The 21,436-nt window shown below is 40.8% G+C and overlaps 1 protein-coding gene across 1 annotated transcript in view; it reads left to right on the forward strand.

The window, feature by feature from the left end:
* The first annotated feature begins 2,849 nt into the window (after positions 1–2,849).
* The window catches only part of CAPN14 (calpain 14), a 104,091-nt gene continuing 85,504 nt past the window's right edge, over positions 2,850–21,436 (forward strand). Inside the window, exons 1-8 of the mRNA XM_027850362.1 lie at positions 2,850–3,089; positions 4,690–4,759; positions 7,127–7,245; positions 7,423–7,559; positions 11,299–11,473; positions 13,421–13,483; positions 15,181–15,266; positions 17,467–17,541. Coding sequence (XP_027706163.1) covers positions 2,850–3,089; positions 4,690–4,759; positions 7,127–7,245; positions 7,423–7,559; positions 11,299–11,473; positions 13,421–13,483; positions 15,181–15,266; positions 17,467–17,541 — 965 coding nt within the window. The remainder of the gene's footprint in view (positions 3,090–4,689; positions 4,760–7,126; positions 7,246–7,422; positions 7,560–11,298; positions 11,474–13,420; positions 13,484–15,180; positions 15,267–17,466; positions 17,542–21,436) is intronic.

Below are 21,436 nucleotides of genomic sequence, written 5' to 3' on the forward strand. Positions count from 1 at the left end.
TCAACCTGCAGTTCCCCACCTCTCCCTCTCGTCAGGCCTTCCTATTGCCTGAGACACAACAATACTGAAATTAAGCCAATTAATAACCGTATAATGGCTTCTAAGTGTTCAAGTGAAAGGAAGAGCCAATCGATGAGGCAAACTTCATTGTTGTCTTATTTTAAGAAATTGCTGCAGCCATCCCAACCTTCAGCAACCACCACCCTGATTAGTCAGAAGCCACCAACATCAAATCAAGATCCTCCATTAGTAAAAAGATTATAGTTTACTGAAGCCTCAGATGATAGCGTTTTTTAAACAATACAATATGTTTTTAATTAAGGTATGTACATTTTTTAGACATAATACTATCATATACTTAATAGGCTACAATACAGTGTAAACATAACTTTTATATGTACTGGGAAACTAAAAAATTCATGAGACCTGCTTTATTGCAATATTCACTTTATTGCAGTGGTATGGAACCAAACCCATAATATCTCTGAGGTATGCCTGTTTATGTTGTCTCTGCCATTAAAATTTAAGCTCCTTGAGGGCAAGGACTGCTTTAAAAAATTTTTTATTTTGTGTATACACAGCGCTTAGCATAATGCCTGGCTCATTATAAGGACTTAATTAATCCTCATTCATTTATTGACTGGAGAGAATTTAAGGAAAAGAAAGGTAGAATTTGGCAGCGAGGATAGGGAAGGCACAGAGAGTTGGGTCCTTGTCATAACTACTAACTTAGCTGTGTACTGTAAACAAGATTCATAATCTATCTAGCTTCAGATTTCTTATCTTACATCTTAAGGGGCATTACTAAGCACCCTTCCAGTTCGAAGTTCCTTCATGGTCTTTGGACGCAGTGAAGAGTCATGGAAAAAGCTTTGGATTTGGAGTCATCCAACCAGGAATAGAACTGGTTCTCCTTTTTGTTACCTGTGTCCACAAGAAATCAGCTTCACTTCTTGGACATGTGTTTCTTCATCTATAAAATTAAGTGGTTGGACTCTAAGTTCCCATTAAGCTTTAAGTGTTATAACCTCACAATTCAAAAGCAGCAGAAGTCAAGTGTTATGTAGGGGTAAGGCAACACACATTTATTGAATGCTTCCTATGGGCCAGACACTGTGCTAAGCACTGAGGATATAAATACAAGCAAAAAGAAAGATAATTCCTGCCCTTGAGGAGCTTACATTCTAATGCGGAAACTAAAAAGATAGAGGGGATAGAGAAAATACTCTTTCTCTATGGTGGTAAAACCCAGAGTCAGCAGAGTTAGAAGCATAGATGGTAAGGGAACAAAGTGTGGCTTCCCTGGACTTCTCCCTGTCTACAACATGGAGGCCGTGGAAGAAAGTCATCAAAGGGCAAATGGAGGGCAAGAATAGTGGAAAGAAGTTCCAGGGTAAGAAAGCTCTAAGCCTGAGGGAAGTTCCAGGGTGAGAAGGCAGTTGAGTCATGGTTACAAAGTCTTTAGAATCAGAAACACACTAGGAGGGCAAGGACAGCAAGTAAGAGGGACCTGAGGACATTCATTCTTCATCACAGACCTAAGCTATACCAACTATTGCTCAATGATAATTTCTAGGTAGGCCTGGCCTCAAACCAACTAAACAAGAGCTCCAACACTGGCTTTCCTGCCTCCTGCCCCTAGAAGGAGAGTGATCCCCCTCACTTTGGAATCATGGAGCAACAGAGGAGGACCCAGTGAGGGCCTCCATTTTGAAAGGTTACTTTGTGGGCAGCCTGGTGTAGTGGGAACAGCACTAGGTCTGGAATCAAAAAAGCTAGGTTTAAAATTGGTCTCTATCACTTTCTGCCTGTGTAACCTTGGGCAAGTCCCTTAACTTTTATAAGCCTAGGTTTCCTCATCTGAAAGATGAAGGGAACGGATTAAAGAGCCTTAAGTTTCCTTTTGTGGCAGCTAGGTGACAAAATAGATAGCATGTTTGGTCTGGAGTCAGGAAGACTCATTTTCCTGAATTCAAATCTGGCCTCAGACACTTATTAGCTGTGTGACCCTGGGCATATTACTTAACCCTGTTGGCTTCAGTTTCCTCATCTGTAAAATGAGCAGGAGAAGAAAATGGCAAACCCCTCCAGTATCTTTGCTGAGAAAAGCCCAAATGGGATCATGGAGAGTTAGACACAACTGAAATGACTGAACAATAACAACAAAAACCCCTCAACTTTCCTTTCAGCTCTAAATCTATGATCCTGTATGTAGGGGGGCCTAGCTTTGGCTATCCAATCATCTCCAACGTTTTAGTTTGAGAGCTTTCTCTGGTCATACTGACTTGTTCTATGTCATATCAGTCATCTGACAGGAACTTCATTATTGTCTAATAAAATCAAGGACCCTATCACTCCGTCAAGGTGTGAAAACAAGACCTCTGGCTGATAAGGTTTAAAGTCATTCATTCAGTCAATCCCTTTTAAAATAGCTTTTTCTGTCCTCAAGCCATTACTCCCTCTTTCTCTTCCATATCAAATGAAAAAAATTTATTTGTGAGAGTAAGGATATGAATCTGTGATTTCATTAAGTTAGGGAACTTCTAGTATGGTAGCTCCATCCACAATGCTAATAGGTTACTAATTAGTTAACTTAGAGATGTCTGGGGCACCAAGAGGTTAAGTGACTTGCCTATGGCCTCACAGCCAGTATTTGTGAGAGGCTGAACTTGAATCCAGGCCTTCCTGACTCAAAGGCTTACTTTCAATTTACTCTACCACACTGAAAAATTATAGTTGTGGAAAAAAAAAAACCCAAATTGACCTTTCGTTATTCATTTCAGGTACAGATAACAAGTTTCCTTGTGGATTACCAACTGTCAGAAACAACCCTCTCAGTCTAGCCAGCCATGTCTTTGTGCTCCTTCTTGAAGGGGAAAAGTCGGAGACCCCATAATGCCTCTTTCAGGAGGGAATCCTTTGGAAGGCCCTATCAGCAGCCACACCAAGACTATAAGACCTTGCTGGAAACATGCCTGAGGAACAATTGTCTTTTTGAGGATGACAACTTTCCAGCTGACATGAGCTCCATAGGCAGAGGGCCCCTCCTGCAGAAGCTGCCCCCAACCCTGCAATGGAAGAGACCTACTGTGAGTGACTGCCTGCCTTCCAGAAAGAAGGGTGTATCTTTTCAAATGGAACTCTGTATCTACCCAGGACCTTTCTTCAGAGGACCTTAGGAAATTTCGCTTTCCAGTGTTCATTAGAGGAAACATTAGAGAGAGAAAAAAAGAACTAGCTTTGGTATCAGATGACCTGGGGCCGAGTTTTCTTTGTTACAAATGACCTGTGCCATCTCAGGAAAGTCACTTAATTTTTTAGAGCCTCAGTTTCCTCATCTGTAACTAAGGAGATATTATGTACATTACTTACTTCACATAGTTATGAGAAACGTATTTGTAAATCTTAACATTCTATAACACACAATAGCAGTTGGCATATGTGAAAACTTCAAAATTTAGTAGCTAAAATTTATATAATCTATTAAGTTGATTATTTAAATTACCTAATTACAAGGTATACTATGCAACCCTAATGACAATGCCCATGAGGTCTTTATTACCTTCATTTTACAGATGAGGAAACTGAGGCTGAAAGAGCTTAAATGACTTGTCCAGGGTTGTATAGCTAGCAAGTCTAAGGGGTAGGATATGAACTCAGGTGTTCCTAAATCCAAGTATAGCACAAACCATTACACCAAGCTTTCTCTTCTTTGCCAAATGTTTTTCGTGTATTATCTCATCTGAGCCTGACAACAATACTAAGAGGTAAATGCCATAGCTAGGATTATCCCCCTTTCACAGATGAGAGAACTGAGGTTAATTAACTTGCCCATGGTCATGTAGCTAGCAAATGTCAGAGACAAGTGACCATTAGCTTCTGCTTGAAGACCTCTAGCAAACAGAAGCCTGCTACTTTCTGAGTCAACCCTTCCACTTGCCTGTAGCTCCACCTATCAGGATTCCCGCCCCCCACCCCATATATCCACCTGACATCTGCTTCTTGGCAGCTTCCATCCATTGCTTCCAGGGCACCAAGCAGAACAAGTCTAATAATAATCCTTCTCTTACCTGACAGTCCTTCAAACCCTTGAAAATGGGTGAATGAATAAGGGTTGACTGTATCACCTTGATGCCTGCCCCATCTCAGAGTCACAGAACTTGAGAATTACAGGAGTCTCAAAGGTCATTTAATCCAACCCTTGCACAAAAAGGCCCACTCCACAGTCCGGCACTTGCTGAAAAAGTCAGGCAGGAGGAAAAGGACAGTGCAGATCATTCAGAGCAAGGAGAGGTAAAGACTGTACATTTCAGAAATGCTTCTGTTATTACCAGAACCTCCAGGGAAATGAATTTCCAGGGTCAATATGAGATTACAGCATCACAGAATGTTAGAACTAGAAGAAATTCTAGAGATCTCCCTTCTCATTTTACAGTTGAGGAAACTGAGGCCTAGAGAAGAAGGGCATCAAGGCTGCACTGGTAGTAAGTGGCAAAGCCAGGATCTGAACCCAAATCAGTTGACTCCCAGTTCTGTGTGCTTTCCAAGACACTCTGTTGCCTCCAGAGGTCCTGAGTGTCCAAATCTCATACCAGGCTTCTGACTTGCACTGGTTATGAGAAGGAACTGGTTATAAGAGGGCTGAAGCAGGGCTTCTGGTATATGACAGTTTTCTGTCTGTTCTCCCAGGAGCTGCATGACAACCCCATTTTCTGTTCCACCAAAGCAGGAAGGCTGGGCCTGTGTCAGGGAGTAGTAGGTGAGTCTATTTCTGCTCTTTTTCCCCTTTCTCTTGCTCCCAATCCTTCTCTCCATTCTCTTCTTCCCAAGGAACCAGCATGGATGTATTGAAGAGTTCGGGAGCCAGGCAGAAACCGGGGAGGTTAAGAAGGGGTTCTATTTCCTTTAGATGGATTTACTTCCTTCTCCTGCCCTACTAAATGTCTGCATACTCTAAGGCTCAGGCCACTACCTAGCTTTATTCCTCATTCCCCTTAGAAATTCCTCATAACACTCATAGCTATATCAATGGGACTCCCCAGTCTGCATCCCAGGCTCTGACCTGTCTCCTGAATTCAGTCCTGCTGGACATTGCCATCTGGATGGTCCGTACACTCAACATGCTGAAATACAAATCTGTCTTCTTTTCTTTTTGTTTGTCATGACACCTTCTGAGCTACCAAGGTTTGGGATTTTGGGATCACCTAAGACTTTCCCCTCTCTTCTACTCCCAGCCTCCAGTTAGTTGCCAAATTCTATTGATTCTTCTACAATATTTTATATCCATCACTTTTACTCCATTCTCACTGCCAGCACCCTAGTTCAGGTCTTTGTTTTTCTCTTACTTGTACTATCCAAATTAACCTCTCTCATGAAGCATAAAAGCTTGAACTCATACAGCAATTTCCTTTAAAGTTTGCAAAGCACTCTCATTCTGATGAGACTAAGAGGTAGGTAGTGCAAGTGTTATTATCTCCATTTTAAAAAGGAAAAAATTGAGGCTCAGAGAAATTATGAGACTTGCATTTGTATTTTTGGGAGGTATTTGGAGTTAGGTGACTTGCTCAGGATCACATATCTAGTAGGTGTTTGAAGCCAGATTTGAATTCAGGTGCTCCTGACTCCAGGGCCAGTGCTCTGTCTATCCACTGTGCCCACCACCTAGCTGCCCCTAAATGACTTGCTTTAAATGAATCTTAGATCTTATTATTGGTATAACAACAGACCTTTACATAGAAATCTTAAACTTGTAAAGCTTTACATACAATAACTGATTTGAGTCTTGTAACATCTTTACGAGGTGGTTACTACAAGCATCGCAGATATCTCAGAGGTATTAAGTGACCTGCTTATGGTCACAGAGCTGCTACTTATCAGAGGTGGGATTTGAACACAGGTTTTCCTTTTTGCACTTGCAGAATCACATCTACTTCATTCAGCTCCCTTGAAGTTCTGGGGTGCTTTTCTTTTTTGTGATTTCCTTGGTGCAGTGAACTTCTAGGAAGGAAACTATCCCTACTCATGCCGACTGGCACCTGCTCAGCAATTTATAATCTGTTTATGTTTTGCTTTTGCATTACAAACATTCATGGATTATTCCCATTCAGTGACTGGTCTCTTGAAGGGGACCACAAAACCCTTCCAACTGTATTATTTAATTTGACCTTCATATTAACCCTCTGAGAGGAAAACAATTAAGCCAATGTCAACTCCCTCCAACCCCTTCCTGACTTTCCATAGCAGGTCTTGTTTAAATCAGATATTTTTTGTGCTGTTACATGTAATTAAGTATGTATTTTACTTAAAGAGAGTCAACACAGGGGAAGTGAAGTGTGAGTTGGCCTCAGAGCCAGCAAGGCCTTGGTTCCAGTCCTGCTTTTGACATGTCCTAGCCGTGTGACCCTGGATAAGTCAGTGCCTGGGGCACTGAGACTATTCATTGCAGGACAGATGCTTACCTGCATTTGTAGAAGGAGCTTCCTCACTGGGAGTCCCTTAGACTAATGAAATCACTGCTCCAGTAAAAAAAAATGATGTAACATATACTATTTCTGAATATCAGTATCATTTTCCTGCATGCTAGTTGCTCTACCAATAAGAAATCAAAGTCTTATAAGGCAAGGCTTTGTCATGCAATTCTATTGTAGGCCACTGAATAGAGCACTGAACCTAGAGTCAGGAAGACCTGAGTTCAAATCCAGCCTCAGACACTTACTAACTTGTCACTTAAGCTCTATCTGCTTCAGTTTGCTCATCTGTAAAATGGGGATAATAATTGCATCTATTTCCCAGAATTGATGTGAGGATGAAATGAGATCATATTTGTAAAGTACTTTGCAAAACTTAAAGCACTATATAAATGTGAGCTATTATTATTGCTGTTATGGCTAATTATTATTAGTGCTGGGCCTAGAGTCTGGAAGACAAACTACCTCCCAGGATAATTGTGAAGATTAATGATATAATAATTGTAAAACATTTAGCACGGTGACTGGCTAATAATAAGTGCTACATAAATGTTAGTAATTATTCTTTTTCCCTGTGTTACATTGCCTTGCACAAAACAGACATTTAACAAATATTTGTTAAAGTGAAGAAAAGTGAATTGTGTGTTGTTTTGGTCCAGGAGACTGCTGGTTCTTGGCTGCACTGGAAGCTCTCACATTCCATTGGGACATCCTGACCCGGGTAGTGCCTCTGAAGCAGAGTTTCACCAAGAAGTATGCTGGCATCTTCCTCTTTGAGGTACATCTCCTTCCTGAGCTCACCTGTAAGAAGGTGACAGGTGGGGCCCTCCCCTGCAAATGCCTGGCCTGAATGCAACCAGATGGTGTGTTGGATGGAAACCTTGTTGAACATGCTGGGATGCTCCATCTTCCCCACAGTCCCATTATCAGCAACCATGTCTGGCTCTCTTTCCAGTTCTGGCATTTTGGTGAATGGGTTCCTGTCGTGGTTGATGACCGTCTACCTGTGAATGAGGCTGGTCAACTGGTCTTTGTCTCTTCCACCTGCAAGAACTTGTTCTGGGCATCTCTACTGGAAAAGGCCTATGCAAAGTAAGAAAAGCATTAGAAATTCAGATGGGGGGAGAAAGAGAGAGAGAGAGATGGATAGATAAAAAGATGTATGGATGGATAATTAGATAATTAGCTAGATAGATGGACAGATGAATGGATATAGATAGAATATTTATTAAGCTCTTGCTATGTGTCAGACACTGTGCTAAGCATTGGGGACATAATTTAAGCAAGCAAGAAAATTCTGGACCTTTAATGGGGTAAGGAAGACAACAATTGCTTCCACCCTCTGGGACATTCTTACCAGAGTCATGAAAGAGAATTGGGAAGAGAAGACAAATGGGATATGGGAAGGACAGAGGAAGAGTACTTGTATGGGTGCAATACTGTGTTGAGAAAGAGGTAGATTTCAGAGAGAGTCCAAGAATAAACAAAGAGAAATATGGCCAGGGTCGTTCCTAAAATGGCGGTCCTTGGAAGGGAGTCGGCAGCAAAGAAAGGGAGACTCCAAGGTAGAGGTTTCACAGGGTGACATGTCAAAAGCAGAGAAGGAGGATTCTAGAAGTCTGGCTGTAAGTGGACTCTTCTCCCTTTCTCTGTGCTTCTCTGTAGGTGTCTACGTCTGAGTGTGTCTCTCTTTGTCTCTGTGTCTTCAATTCTCTCTCTGGGATCAAAAGATGTAGATTCAAATCCTGCCTCTGGCTCTTATTTATGTGGTCTTAGACAAGTCACTCAACCTCTTCCAGCCTCAGTTTCCTCACCTGTAAAATAAGGGGGTTGAGTTAAATAGCCTCTGAGATCCCTTTCAGCTGTAGATCTGGGCATTATTATGATCTATGATCTATACCCTATGTGCTCTGTCTTTTCCTCCCCTGTAATTCTCCAGACTCTGCTCTAGAAGCATAGAGAGGAAATTTTAAAGGGAGGAAAATTAGGTCAGTGAGCAGAGAAGTGACCTAAACAAGCAACTCAACAGGGTGATGAGGCTCTGGATGAGAATTTCTGAATTCTGATTCACAGTCACTAAATTTCTTATAGTCATAAATGGAGTTTGTTTGTTTTTAAAGTGGCCTGTATTTTTTCAAAATAAATTCACTTTGTTTAATGAAAGTCTTCCTTTTCTCCATACCATTTTCTTCCCACCCTCTCCCTTTCCCATTAAGATAAAAAAAATAAATCCTGTTACAAACCCTGCTACAAACATGTATATTCTAGAAAAACAAAACTATACATTAGTCACGTTCAACATTTATTCCTCAGCCGGGACTCTGAGCCCATCATCTCTTTATCTGGGGGTGGATAGCATGCTTCATCACTGAGTTCTCTGGAACTGTCGCTGGTCATTGCTTTGATCAGTGTTCCTAAATCTTTCAAAGTTGTTTGTCTTTACAATATTATTGTTATTGTATAACTGGTTTTGCTGACTTCACTCCTTAGCAATTCATACAAGTCTTCCTAGGTTTCTCTGAAAGTATCCCTTTCATCATTTCTTACAGCCAGAAAGACTCACCTTCATGAGTTCGAATCTGGCCTCAGGCACTTACCAGCTGTGTGACCCTGGCAAGTCATACAGTTTGCCTCAGTTACTCATCTGTCAAATGATCAGGAGAAGGAAATGGCAAACCACTCCAATATCTTTGCCAAGAAAACCCCAAAATGGTGTCATGAAGAGTCTGATATGACTGAAAATCACTCAACACAATATATATGTGTATATTATATATAACATATGATATGTGTATGTATGTGTGTATATACATATATATGCAAATATGTGTCCCATTCCTTTTTTTTTAATCTCTTTGGAGTATAGACCTGGTAGTAGTATTGCTGGGTCAAAGAGTATGCACAGTTTAATAATTTTTTGGCTATAGTTACAAATTGTTTTCCAAAATGGTTGGAAAGGTTCAAGCTCTACCAGGAGTATATCAGTGTACCTGTTTTCCCACACAGCTTTTGTCATTTGTCATTTTTCTTTTTTATCAACTTTGCCAGTCTGATGGGTGTGAAGTAGAACCTGACTCAGAGTGTTTAAATGTACATCTCTCTAGTTATTAGTGATTTAGGGTATCTTTTTTCCCAAGGAGCTATTGATAGCTTGACTTTCTTTTGGCTGTTAATATCCTTTGACTATATAAAAGTTGAGGAATAGCTCTTATTCTTATAAATTTAAATCAGTTCCTTATATGTTTTAGAAATTAGATTTTTATCAGAGAAATTTGCCACAATGATTTTTTCCCACTTACCTATTTCTCATCTAACTTTGACTGTACTGAATTTTAAAATTTTATGTAATCAAAATTATTTTACATTCCATTTCTATCTTACCATTCTCTCTATCTCTTGTTTGGTCACGAACTTTTTCTCCTATCCATGGATCTGACAGGTCATTTCTTTCCTCTAATTTGTTTATGATGTCATTCTATGTCTAAGTCTTGTACCCATTTGGAGTTTATCTCAGCATAGTTTGAGATGTTAGTCTACATAGACTCTATACCTATTTTCTGCCAGACTGCTTTCCAAGTTTTCCCAAAGATTTTGTTGAGTAGTGAATATTTACTTCAGTAGCTGGGATCTTTGGACTTAACTAATAACAGGATGCTGTGTTTTTTAATTCTGTATATTGTGTACCTGATCCATTCCACTGATGGATGTCTTTATTTTTTAACCAGTAGTAAATTGATTTGATGATTATTGCTTTGTAGTATAGTGGTACTACTAGGTTATTTTTCTTATTACATTTTAAAAATTATTTCTCTTGATATTCTTGAATTTTTAGCCCTTCAATAAATTTTGTTATTATTTTTCTAGCTTTATAAAGTAATCCTTTGGTAGTTGGATTGATGTACCACTAAATAAAGGTAGCATTGTCATTTTTATGATATTGGCTTGGCCTACCCATAAGCAATGACAATATAAAGAGTGTTTTGTAATTGTATTCATAGAGCTTTGGTGTGTGTTCTGGAAGATAGATTCTGAAGTATTTGTACTTTCTCTAGTTATTTTAATTGAAATTTCTCTTTCTGTCTCTTTCTGCTGAATTTTGTTGGTAACATACAGAAATGCTGATGATCTGTGTAGGTTTATTTTATATCCTGCAACTTTGTTGAAGCTGCTAATTGTTTCAATTAATTTTGTAGTTGACTCTCAAGGGCCTCTAAATAAACCATCATATTATAAGAGAGCTTTTGCTTTCTTTCCCTCTCCTTTTTCCAACACCTCACACCCAAACACATATTCTTATCCTTTCTTATTTTTCCCTTAAGGCCCCGTTTGAGATCCACTCCACTTACAATTTGTTTTGCTTTGGGGCAATTCCTCCCTTAATCTATTCTTATTATTCCCCTCTCTCTTTCCCCCTTTTCTTCCTCTTTCCCTTTCGAGTGAAATATATTTCAGTACCTGCAGCTGCATTCGTGCATGTATGCATGTATGTGTGTGTGTGTATGTGTGAATTCTTCCCTCCTTTGACTATTTTAGATCAACCATACCCACCACCGCTTCCTCCCTGTTTATATAATCTTTTCCTTGCACACCCTGCTTATGTGAAATAATTTCCCCCACTCTTCCTCTCCCTTAAAAGGGGACTTGTTTTTCTGAGTATGCTTTCCCTTCTGTTTCTTGGTAGGAGGGAGTCAAGCACCTATACCTAGAGAATCAAAAATAGATTGTAGAATGCAATCATAGAAAAACAAAGCTGGAATAGCTCTCTGGAGAGTACCCGGGTAAGATGGACGATCTTAACAAATTATCCTTCCCTATTCTGCTCTTTCCACAGGCTCTCAGGTTCCTATGAAGACCTGCAGACTGGACATGTTTCAGAAGCCTTTGTGGACTTCACGGGAGGTGTGACAGCTACGATTCAACTAGCAAAGGCACCTTCTGACCTCTGGGACATCCTCACCAGAGTCACTTCCAGGAGATCCCTCATTGGCTGTCAGACCCACTCAGGAGTGAGACTTGGGCCCTGGCTCTGTGCGGACACTACTATGCCTAGCAATGTCCCTGTTTACCCTCTCTGTGCTCTCCAATTATTATCCTCCTGCTCTAATGCCCTTGCCCTATGCAGCGTTTCCATGGGATAGTAGTGATAAGTGAGCATTTATATAGCACCTTAAGGTTTATGATGCACTTTACAAATATGTTCTCACTTTATTCTCACAGCAACCCTGGGAGGTAGGTTCTATTGAGGTAAAATGACTTGCCCAGGGTCACACAGCTAGTAAGTATCCAATATCACATTTGAACTCAGGTCTTCCTGACTCCAGATCCAGAGCTCTATCTATTGTGCCCCCTGGCTGGTATATCCCTGAAAATAGCTCCTGTTCTAGCTTTCATATTAGTCTGCCCCACCTTACTATTGTGGTGCAGTGGATAGAGCACCAGCCCTGGAGTTAGGAGGACCTGAGTTCAAATTCAGCCTCAGATATTTACTAGATGTGTGACCCTGCACAAGTCACTTAACTCTGTTTGCCTCAGTTCCTTCATCTTTATAATGAGCTGGAGAAAGAAATGGCAGACCACTTCAATATCTTTGCCAAGAAAACCCCAGATGGAATCATGAAGAATTGGACACGACTGGAAAATGACTTAACAACAGCAAAAACCCCCTAACATTGCAGATTCTGCTGCAAGTTTTGGTGCTCAAGCACATGCCATCAGCCAGTAAATACACATCTATTAAGCGTGTCCAGTGTGCCAGCCACTGTGCTATGTGATGGGTGATACCAATGCAAATACAGGCTCTGCCCTCAGCTTATACTCCAGGGACAGGAGGGAGGAGAATAATATGCACACATTTGGGATCGGTGCATCATTTCTATGATTTTATGGGTAGAGAGAACTTTCAGGTGAGGAAACTGTAACTGTCAGGGAAGCTAGACACTCATTCTTGCAACTTATTTGCAGAGGGGTTCAGCACCAGAAACTGATGTGATTCTAAGAGTGGACATGATATTAAAGAAAAGTCATTAGGATTTGCTGTGCTGCTGTACTCTAGGGACCTTACCACTTGTCCATTTGACTGGCAGCTGATAACTTCCGTGTGTGTTGTCTTCCCTAGAATGTGAGTTCCTTTAGAGTAGGGGTCATCTCACTTTTCAATCTTTTCAATAGTATTCCTAGCACTTAGCACAATGCTTTGCACACAGGAAGCTCATAATAAATGCTTTTCTTCTTTCTTTCCTCCCTTCCTCCTTTCCTTCTTTCCCCTCCTTCCCTTCCTCCTTCCTTTCTTTCTTTCTTCCTCCCCTCCTTCCTTCCTTCCTTTCTTCCTTCCTTCCTTCCTTCCTTCCTTTTTTCTTTCCTTCCTTCCCTCCCTCCTTCTTTCCTTCCCTCCCTCCTTCCTTCCTTCCTCCCTCTCTTCCTCCACCCTTTCCTTCCTTCCTTCCTTCCTTCCTTCCTTCCTCTCTTTCTTTTTTTCTTCTTTCCCTTCCCTCTGTTCACATGGGGTATCATACCCCTACCTGTGGGTGCTCTACCCAAAAGAATGTAATTTTTTTTTTTGGTGAAGCAATTGGGGTTAAGTGATTTGCCCAGAGTCACACAGCTAGTAAGTTATGTGTCTGAGGCCACATTTGAACTCAAGTCCTCCTGTCTCCAAGGCTGGAGTTCTATCCGCTGTGTCACCAAGCTGCCCTGACTTATTTAATCTTAAATCCTCCTCTTCTCTCATAACAATCAGTCAATCTATGAGAATCCATTAAAGGTAGACTATGGAGACACAAAGAAAAAATAAAAATAGTCCCTTACCTCAAGGAGTTTATATTCTGATAGGGAAAACAATATGTACATAAATAGGTAAATACAAGATACACATTCAGTGCAGCCCAACTTGTCAACTCGTGCCTTGTACACATCTTGTACCTGATAACTGACTAATTTTTTTGTCTTTGCAGAAGGAAAGGGTTCTGGATAATGGACTGGTGGATGGTCATGCCTATACTCTCACTGGAATCAGGAAGGTAGGAAAAATATTTTGGCCCTTCTCCTCTTTCCTACCTGTGGGTTCGGCCCAAATATCAGTTTCCCCCTGATAGATTAGATAGATTCTCTCAAGCAGGGACCTGACAGGGCTCTGGTGGCTTCCGTGACAGACCATTTCCTCCTCTCTGGATGGTTTCTTTTATTTTAAGACAAGAAAGTCCTTCTGCTCTAGACAGAGAGCACTGTGGGGGAGAAAGATATCACTATTCTCAGCATGTTCATAATGCTCTCTGGAGGCAATAACTGTCTGAAGAGCTACTTCTGAATATAATATCTGCTGGTCCAGTCCTCCCCCATCTCCTCCAGTCATGCATCAAGACAGAGCTTCATTGACAACAAGCCAATTAACTTTACTAATCTGGGTCCTCATCTCTTGAGGATGAGTCCACCTAGCCATATTCCACTCTGCCTCTTTCTCCTTATCCTGTTCCTGACCACACCTCCAAAATCAGTATCTTTCATTTAAATTTATTATCATTCAGTATCCCAGAGTTCCAAAGTCTCCCAGTTTCCCTAAAGTTCTGATGTTTCCTATCTTATCGCTATCATCTTAAACCTTCCATTACTAAAAATCCTTCCCACTAAGCTAATATCCTTCAATACTAGTCTCCCTTATATCTATCCCTTCTGGGATTTATCCTACCACCAGCTTTCCCCCTTATTTCTCCATTCCATTGCCTTCCTTTTCCATCACCAACCATCTCTGTTCTTCAGTCGTCCTTCAATTTCAATATCTCTCCTCTATCCACAGACTCCAAGTCTAGACTCCAGGCACCTAGAGCTTCCTGCTGACATAAAACTTTTCTTTTACTGGACCATGGACTGGCTTGTCAGACTTGGCTTATTTCCAGCCAGATTAGAGAATTTTTGAGGCTACTGGAGAGAACAGGGGGTATTACCAGTTTTCCTACTCTGGCAGGAAAACAATATTGTCAGCTAAATGGCACAGTGGATGGCATATGGGAACTGAAGTCAGGAAGATCTGAGTTCAAATCCTGATGTGTATCTTTGTTAGTTCTGTGACTGGGAAATTCACTTAACATCTACCTCAGTTTTTTTCACCTGCACAATGGGGATAATAATAATATCTATCTCCAAGGGTCTGGTGGAGATAAAATGAGATAATTTTTGTAAAGTATTCTGAGAACCTTAAGGTGATACATAAATGCTAGTTTTTATTAGTGTAGAAAGAATCACAAAGTCGTAAATGATTGAAGTTGGAAGGAAATGGTATAGAATTTGGAATCAGAAGTCATGACTCATCTATTTGGACCTTAGGCAAGTCCCATGACCTCTATAAGCTTTCTTTCCTCATTTCAAAAATGTAGATGAAAATGATACTATTAGATAGTATGTTCTAATGGGGGGAAATGGTAGGTGTGGGGTCAGAGAACTTGGGTTCAATCCCAGATCTGATACTAACTACCTGAGTGGCCTTGAGCAAGTTATCCTCTCTGGGCCTCAGTTTTCCCATCTATAAAATGAGGGGTGGTCCAATTGGACTCGAAGATTCCTTCTGGCTAAATCCATGATACTAGCATTCTACTTTCTCTCTACCTACTTCACAAGGCTATTTGTACAAATTTAATGATCTAATATATCTGAAAGTGCTCCATAAACTTCCAAGTGCTACATAAATGAGATTATTAACTCATCTTTTCCATATTTTGTACAGGTGACTTGCCATAATGGACCTGAATACCTAGTAAGGCTGAGAAACCCTTGGGGAAAGGTTGAATGGAAAAGAGACTGGAGTGACAGGTGAGCTTTATGCAATTACAGAAGAGACAGAGGCACAGGTGGTCATGGAGGGAAAGGGAAAACGGAGGATGCTATCACTCACAGGGAAAAGTCAGGAAATGGCAGCACCTACCTTGGCACAAGCACAAAGCATCCAGACTCTGAGAAATGACCTCCTAGAACCTTAGTGGGCTGGAAAATGCTGAGCTGGAGGAACATGAACTAAGTTACATCCTTACAATATAGCTCCTGCTACTGAGGATTGGCCCTGAAGTTTGTTTCTGCATGAAGGAGAATGACAGAATTAGGTGGTCAGGGACTCTATTAGCTCACTTGCAAAGAGTCATATGATTTTACCTGTAAATATAGAGACACACATGTATATGAATAGGAATATGTATATATATGCACTATATGCACACTCACATGTGCATGTCTGCATGGACATACATATACACACATGTACATATATAGGTATATGTATATATGTACATATGCACAAGCATATGCATTGTATGCATTGTATAGTATACGTATAGGCATAAATATAAATGTATGCATGCATATATATGTGTATATGTGAACACACGTTTATGCATTGCAATGTACATGTGCATATGCATATTTATTTTTATAGACATGTATACACTTACACACTTGTGAGTAGATGTGTATATGTGTATGTGTGTACTGCACACATGTTTCCACATATGCCTTTTCCAGGGCAATGAAACCTCGTCACTTATTTCCTTTTCCCTGAGACAGGGGTTTGCTGACTGAAAGGATAGTTGAAGAGTGGGGAGTTTAACTCTCCAGTTCTGGAACATTCGGCCTTTTTATTCTGGGTTCCAGAATCCTAGAATCTCAGAGTCACAAGGGACCTCAGAGACCATCTGGTCTCTTATCTGAAAATTAATCCCTTTAATATTTCTAACAAATGTATTGTTCTAAGTGGAACTAAAGCTGATCAATAATTGATAATTAGCCTCAGCTTTGTCACTTGCACATGATGTTGGGCAAATCTCTCTGACCCTTCATTTCTTTTTCTATAAAAATGAGGTGATTAGATTAGATGACTTCGAAGGTCTCTGTAAGTTCTAAACATATGGTTATCCAGCCTTTCTTGGAAGGCCCACGATAATTGTTCATAAGTAGCTAAGTGGCACAGTGGATAAAGAGCTGGGCTTGGAGTTAGGAAGACCTGAGTTCAAATCCATCCTCAAATACTTCCTAGCTGTGTGACCCTAGGCAAGTCACTTACCTTCTGTCTGCCTTAGCTTGCTCATCTGTAAAATGAGGATAATAATAGCTCCTATTTCACATGGTTGTTGTGGAGATAAAACGAGATAATATATTCAAAGCTCTATGCAGGCACTTATCTAAAATGCTAGCTATTATTTTTCTATGGTGTTTTAAGATTTGAAAAGTTCTTGGCAAGTTATTATTATCCCCATTCTATAGAAGAAAACATGAAGGCTCAGAGAGGTTAAGTAATTAACCTGGGGTCATATAGCTAAATGGCTGAGGCAGGCTTAGAACTCAGGCCTTCCCAATTCCAAGTCTGGCACTCTGTCCCACAGGGCATCTACTACCTTTGGGCTCCCCATGTATATGTGCTACATTGTAAAATGTCAATTTATCTCATTGAGAAAGAATTGGGTCTGCATGATAAAAAGGGAGAGAAGCAAGTTAGTATAGTAGAAAGGATTTGGAATGAGTAGAGATCTGGCTTGAATCCCACCTCCAGCATTTATTTTCTGTATGATTCTGAGCAAGTCTTCAGATCTCTGAGCCTCAGTTTCTTCAACTATAAAACAGAGATAATAATTCCTCTAGTACTTACTTCCCAGGGTTGTGGTGAGGCTCAGATGAGATAAGACATTAAGAAAGGCACTTGAAGTTCAGGTGATTATTAATCAGCTATCTCTGCAAGGATGCTCAGAAGGCTAAAGCTAGAAGTGACCTTAGAGATCTCATAATCTAATGCCCTCATTTTACAGATGAGGAAACTGAGGCTTCAAGAGATTATGCTGCCCAAAGTCACACGGAAAATAAATGATGGAATTGAGATTTGAACTCAGGTCTTGTGACTCTAAGTTCGGAGTTCTTTCCACTATATCATACCACCTCAAGCACAGTGGACCATTTCCCAAAAGCTTTTTAATGAGCACGTCGCCCATAGTATTTCACTCCTTCCCCCCCCATCCCCCAACCCCTTCAGGTCAAAAAAATGGGACCTCCTGAATCCAAAGGAGAAGATTTTGCTTTTGCGGAATGTTGAGGATGGAGAGTTCTGGTAAGAGATCTGAGCCTGGAGGCTCAGGTCCTGGGGTTTCCCCCTCACTATTGGCTGCTTCTCTTTCCCTTTCTGTCACTTACTGGACTAACCCCTACTACTCCATATACTCTTGTTTCCTTAGTGGAATTCTGCCTTCTTAATATCTCTAAGCAGTTCTATGGGGTGGTGAGGGGGTGAGAGTCCTAACAGGACTTGTATTCCTTTAGAGTCTCATAACACTGAATTTAGGGTGTAGAGGGCAAGAACCATTGTAAAACAGGGAGCTACAGGGAGCTACTCTTCCTCCTCCCTTTTCAGTCACCTCATTGCCACACCTTCGGGAAGTTACCTATTATTCCCCCATTCCTTCCTTTGACTGTAGCCTTGCCGTATCCTGGGAGACTCTGCCCCTGTGGGACTGGTGTCCCAGGTTCTTTGTCTTAGCAACCTCCTACCCCGCAATTGAATTTGCTTTTTAAAAGTTGTCTTAAGGGGGCTTTTCAAGACCTTTTCTCAAGCTGGTGGAGGAGCGATGGGAGCAATGCTACTGAGGGCTTTGGTTCTAGGAGAGGGAGCAGGGAAAGAAGTGAAAACAATCACTCATCCCAACTTTGCCAATATCTGATCTGTGAAGTTCTATACATGTACATATGTGCATATATATGTATATATTAATATGTGCATGTGAAAGTTGTGCTGCCTTCCTCTGCCTCTACCCACATTGAGTCTATACACCCTTTTATTTGCAAACAGGAGTATGCATAGTTGACCTTGACAATGCATGTCTTGTGTTAGGAAATAACTCCTATTTCCCATTTTCACTGTGCACAGTCACAAGAAATCAGTCAACGAGCATTTATTAAGTGCGTAATATGAGACAAGCACTGGGATAAGCCCTGGAGCAAAAAAGCATGGCTCCTGTCCTGCAGAAACACATCATTCTAATGGGGAAGACAAAGTTGTAGAGGATTATGTACATACAAGGGAAAGTACCTATTTATTATGTGCCAGGTACTGTTGAGGCTGGCTTTGAACTCAAGATCTCCTGACACCAGACCCAGTGCTTAATCCACAGCTACTTCTACATAGAAAATATATTCCATATACGTAGATGAAAGGCAATCAGAGAGGGAAGGCACTAGCAACCAGGGACACCTCTGGAAAGGCATCCTATAAGAGGAGAGATTTTGTCTGAGTCTTTAATCCAGGGAAGCTAAAAAGCAGAGATAAGAAGCAGGACTATGCCAGGCATGGGGGACAGCCAGTGCAGAAACATGAAGATGAGACATGGAGTGTCATAGGTAAGGAACAGCATCATTCTAACTCAGGTCCTCATTGCTTTATTGCACTATTGCAATAGCCTTTTGGTTGGTCACCTGGCCTCAAGTCTCTCCCCGTCCTAGCCCATCCTCCATACAGCTGCCAAAATGATGTTCCTAAAGCACAGGTCTATTCCCCTACTCAATAAACTCCAGTGGTTTCCTATTATTCCAAGCTATTGTAATAGGTACAATAAGGTGATAAGGACCTGAGTTAGGATGGTAGCCATGCAAGTAGGAAGGAGACATGTATAAGACATGTTGTGAAGGGAGATATGGCAAGATTGACAACAGACTGGACATGTGGGGTGAATGGAAACAAAGAATCAAGGATGACACAAAGGTTGCAAACCTAGGTAACTGGGTAGGTGGTGGTAGCATCAACAGTAACAAGAAAATTGGGAAAAGGGAAGGATTGTGAGCTCTATTTTGGACATGTTCAAAAGGTAATTGATGATGAGGCACTAAAACTCAGGAGAGATTAGGACTAGATATATAGTTCTGAGAATCATTTGCATAGATGATTGAGTCCCTAGGAATCTATGAGACCACCAAATGAGATGGTATAAAAGAATAAGAGAAGAGGGTCCAAGACAGAGCCCTGGTGTTCACCCACAGTGAGTAGGCATGACCTGCATGAAGATCTAGTGAAGACTGGGAAAGAGAGGTGGAGCAGGTAAGAGGAGAACCAAGAGAGAACAATACCACAAAAAACTAGAGAGGAGAGAGTATTCAGAAGGAGACAGTGATTGATAACATGAAAGGCTGAGAAGATTTCAAGAAGGATGATGCTTGAGGATACAGTAATTAGATTTGACAATTAAAAATCATTGATAACTTAAGAGGGAGGAGTTCTATTTTAACTGATGAGGTCAGAAGGCAGGTGGCAAATGTAATTTGTACTAGGGTCTGGCCAGGGAGACTAAGGAAGAAGACACCCAAGAGAGATATCTCAGAGGTGAAATGAATAGCACGTACTTGGCTGATTATGAGAAACGAAGAAGAAGGAACACTCAAAGAGAATCTGCAGTGGATAGAATGCTGGACCTGGAGTCACGAAGACCCAAGTTCAAATCCTGCCTCAGACCCTTACTAGGTGTATGACCCTGGGCAAATCATTTAACCTCAGTTTGCATCTGTTTCCTCAAAAATAAAGTCAAGACTCACTAGCCCTGGGCAAGTCACTTAACCCCAATTGCCTCACCAAAAAAAAAAAAGTCAAGATAATAATACTACCTACCTCCTAAAGGTGTTATGAGCCTGGAACACCTAAGATCATATATATATTTTGCAAACTCTAAAGCATTAGATAAATCTGAGCTACCATTCTTATCATCATTATTAAATGAGACTACTAAAGGAGAGATTTAGAGAGAAAAGGAGATCAAGGACCCTAAGAAATGCTCACATTAAGGAGCTATGAAGATGAACCTTCAAAAAAGAAGTGATGGGAGAAGCAGGAGAAGAACCAGGAGAGACTCGTCATGTCATAAGATCCTAGATTTAGGGCTAGAAGGCACCTCAGAGTCCATCCAATTACACACCCTCAATTTACAGTCCAGAAAACTGGCAGAGAATTGAAGACGGAGATGCCAGATACAGAGAGGAAGTGGTAGAGGCAGCTATGACCCTGAGTTTCCTGCCTGCAGATGCAATCTTCTCTTCTGCTGTCCTCACACTCTTTCTAAAGCCGAGGAAGGAGATGGTGCCCGGGAGGAAGGGAGCAGTGACCAACGTTGCCAAAAGCTGCTGAGAGCTCATGGAAGATCAAAACTGAAAACAATTTTTTTTTTTAAAAAGGCCATTGGTATTGGTGATCAGTTCACTGATGACCTTTGACAGATTTTCAAGACTTTCATAAACTAATATTAATATATGGGGCAGCTAAGTGGCACAGACTAGGAGTGAGGAATATCTGAATTGGAATCCCACCTCAGATCCTTGCTAGCTGTGTGACTCTGGGTAGATCACTTCTCTGTGCCTCAATTTCTCCATTTATAAAATGGAGATAATACTAGCACCAACTTCCCAGAGTTGTTGTGAAGATCAAATGAGTTAAAATATATAAAACACTTTGAAAACCTTAAAGCATTATATAAATGCTAGCTATTACTGTTATTATCATTATTTTTCCTGTAAAATTTTCACATATAGAAAGGTTGTCTCTGCCAATCCATGGGAACTTTATGGAAAGCAAATTATACACTTTTTTGTATTCCCCATAGGATTTAGCCTGGGGTCTAGTACAGAGTAGATGCTCCATAAATATTCTTTGGCTGATAGATTACAAAATCTTTATCTCCTCTCAAGGTCACACTACAGGGGAAGGAGAGATATATTGACTAGGAGCAATCCGCATATGTTAAATAGATAATTTAACTCAAAGGGCCCTGATCCTTAGTGTAATATACCACATGATGAAATCTCACTCTAGATTCTCTTAGATTCTTCCCTTGCAAGCCCCAAAGACCTCTGTGGATGGGGAAGTTCAGTGAATGTCACAATTTGGAAAAACAATGGTTTGTATTTATATGTATAGTGGTTAGAGGGCTGGCCTCAGAGTCAGGAACACCTCATTCATGCCCTACCTCTGA

Source organism: Vombatus ursinus, unplaced genomic scaffold, assembly GCF_900497805.2.
Source record: "Vombatus ursinus unplaced genomic scaffold, bare-nosed wombat genome assembly UNPS02009062.1, whole genome shotgun sequence".
Lineage (NCBI taxonomy): Eukaryota > Metazoa > Chordata > Mammalia > Diprotodontia > Vombatidae > Vombatus > Vombatus ursinus.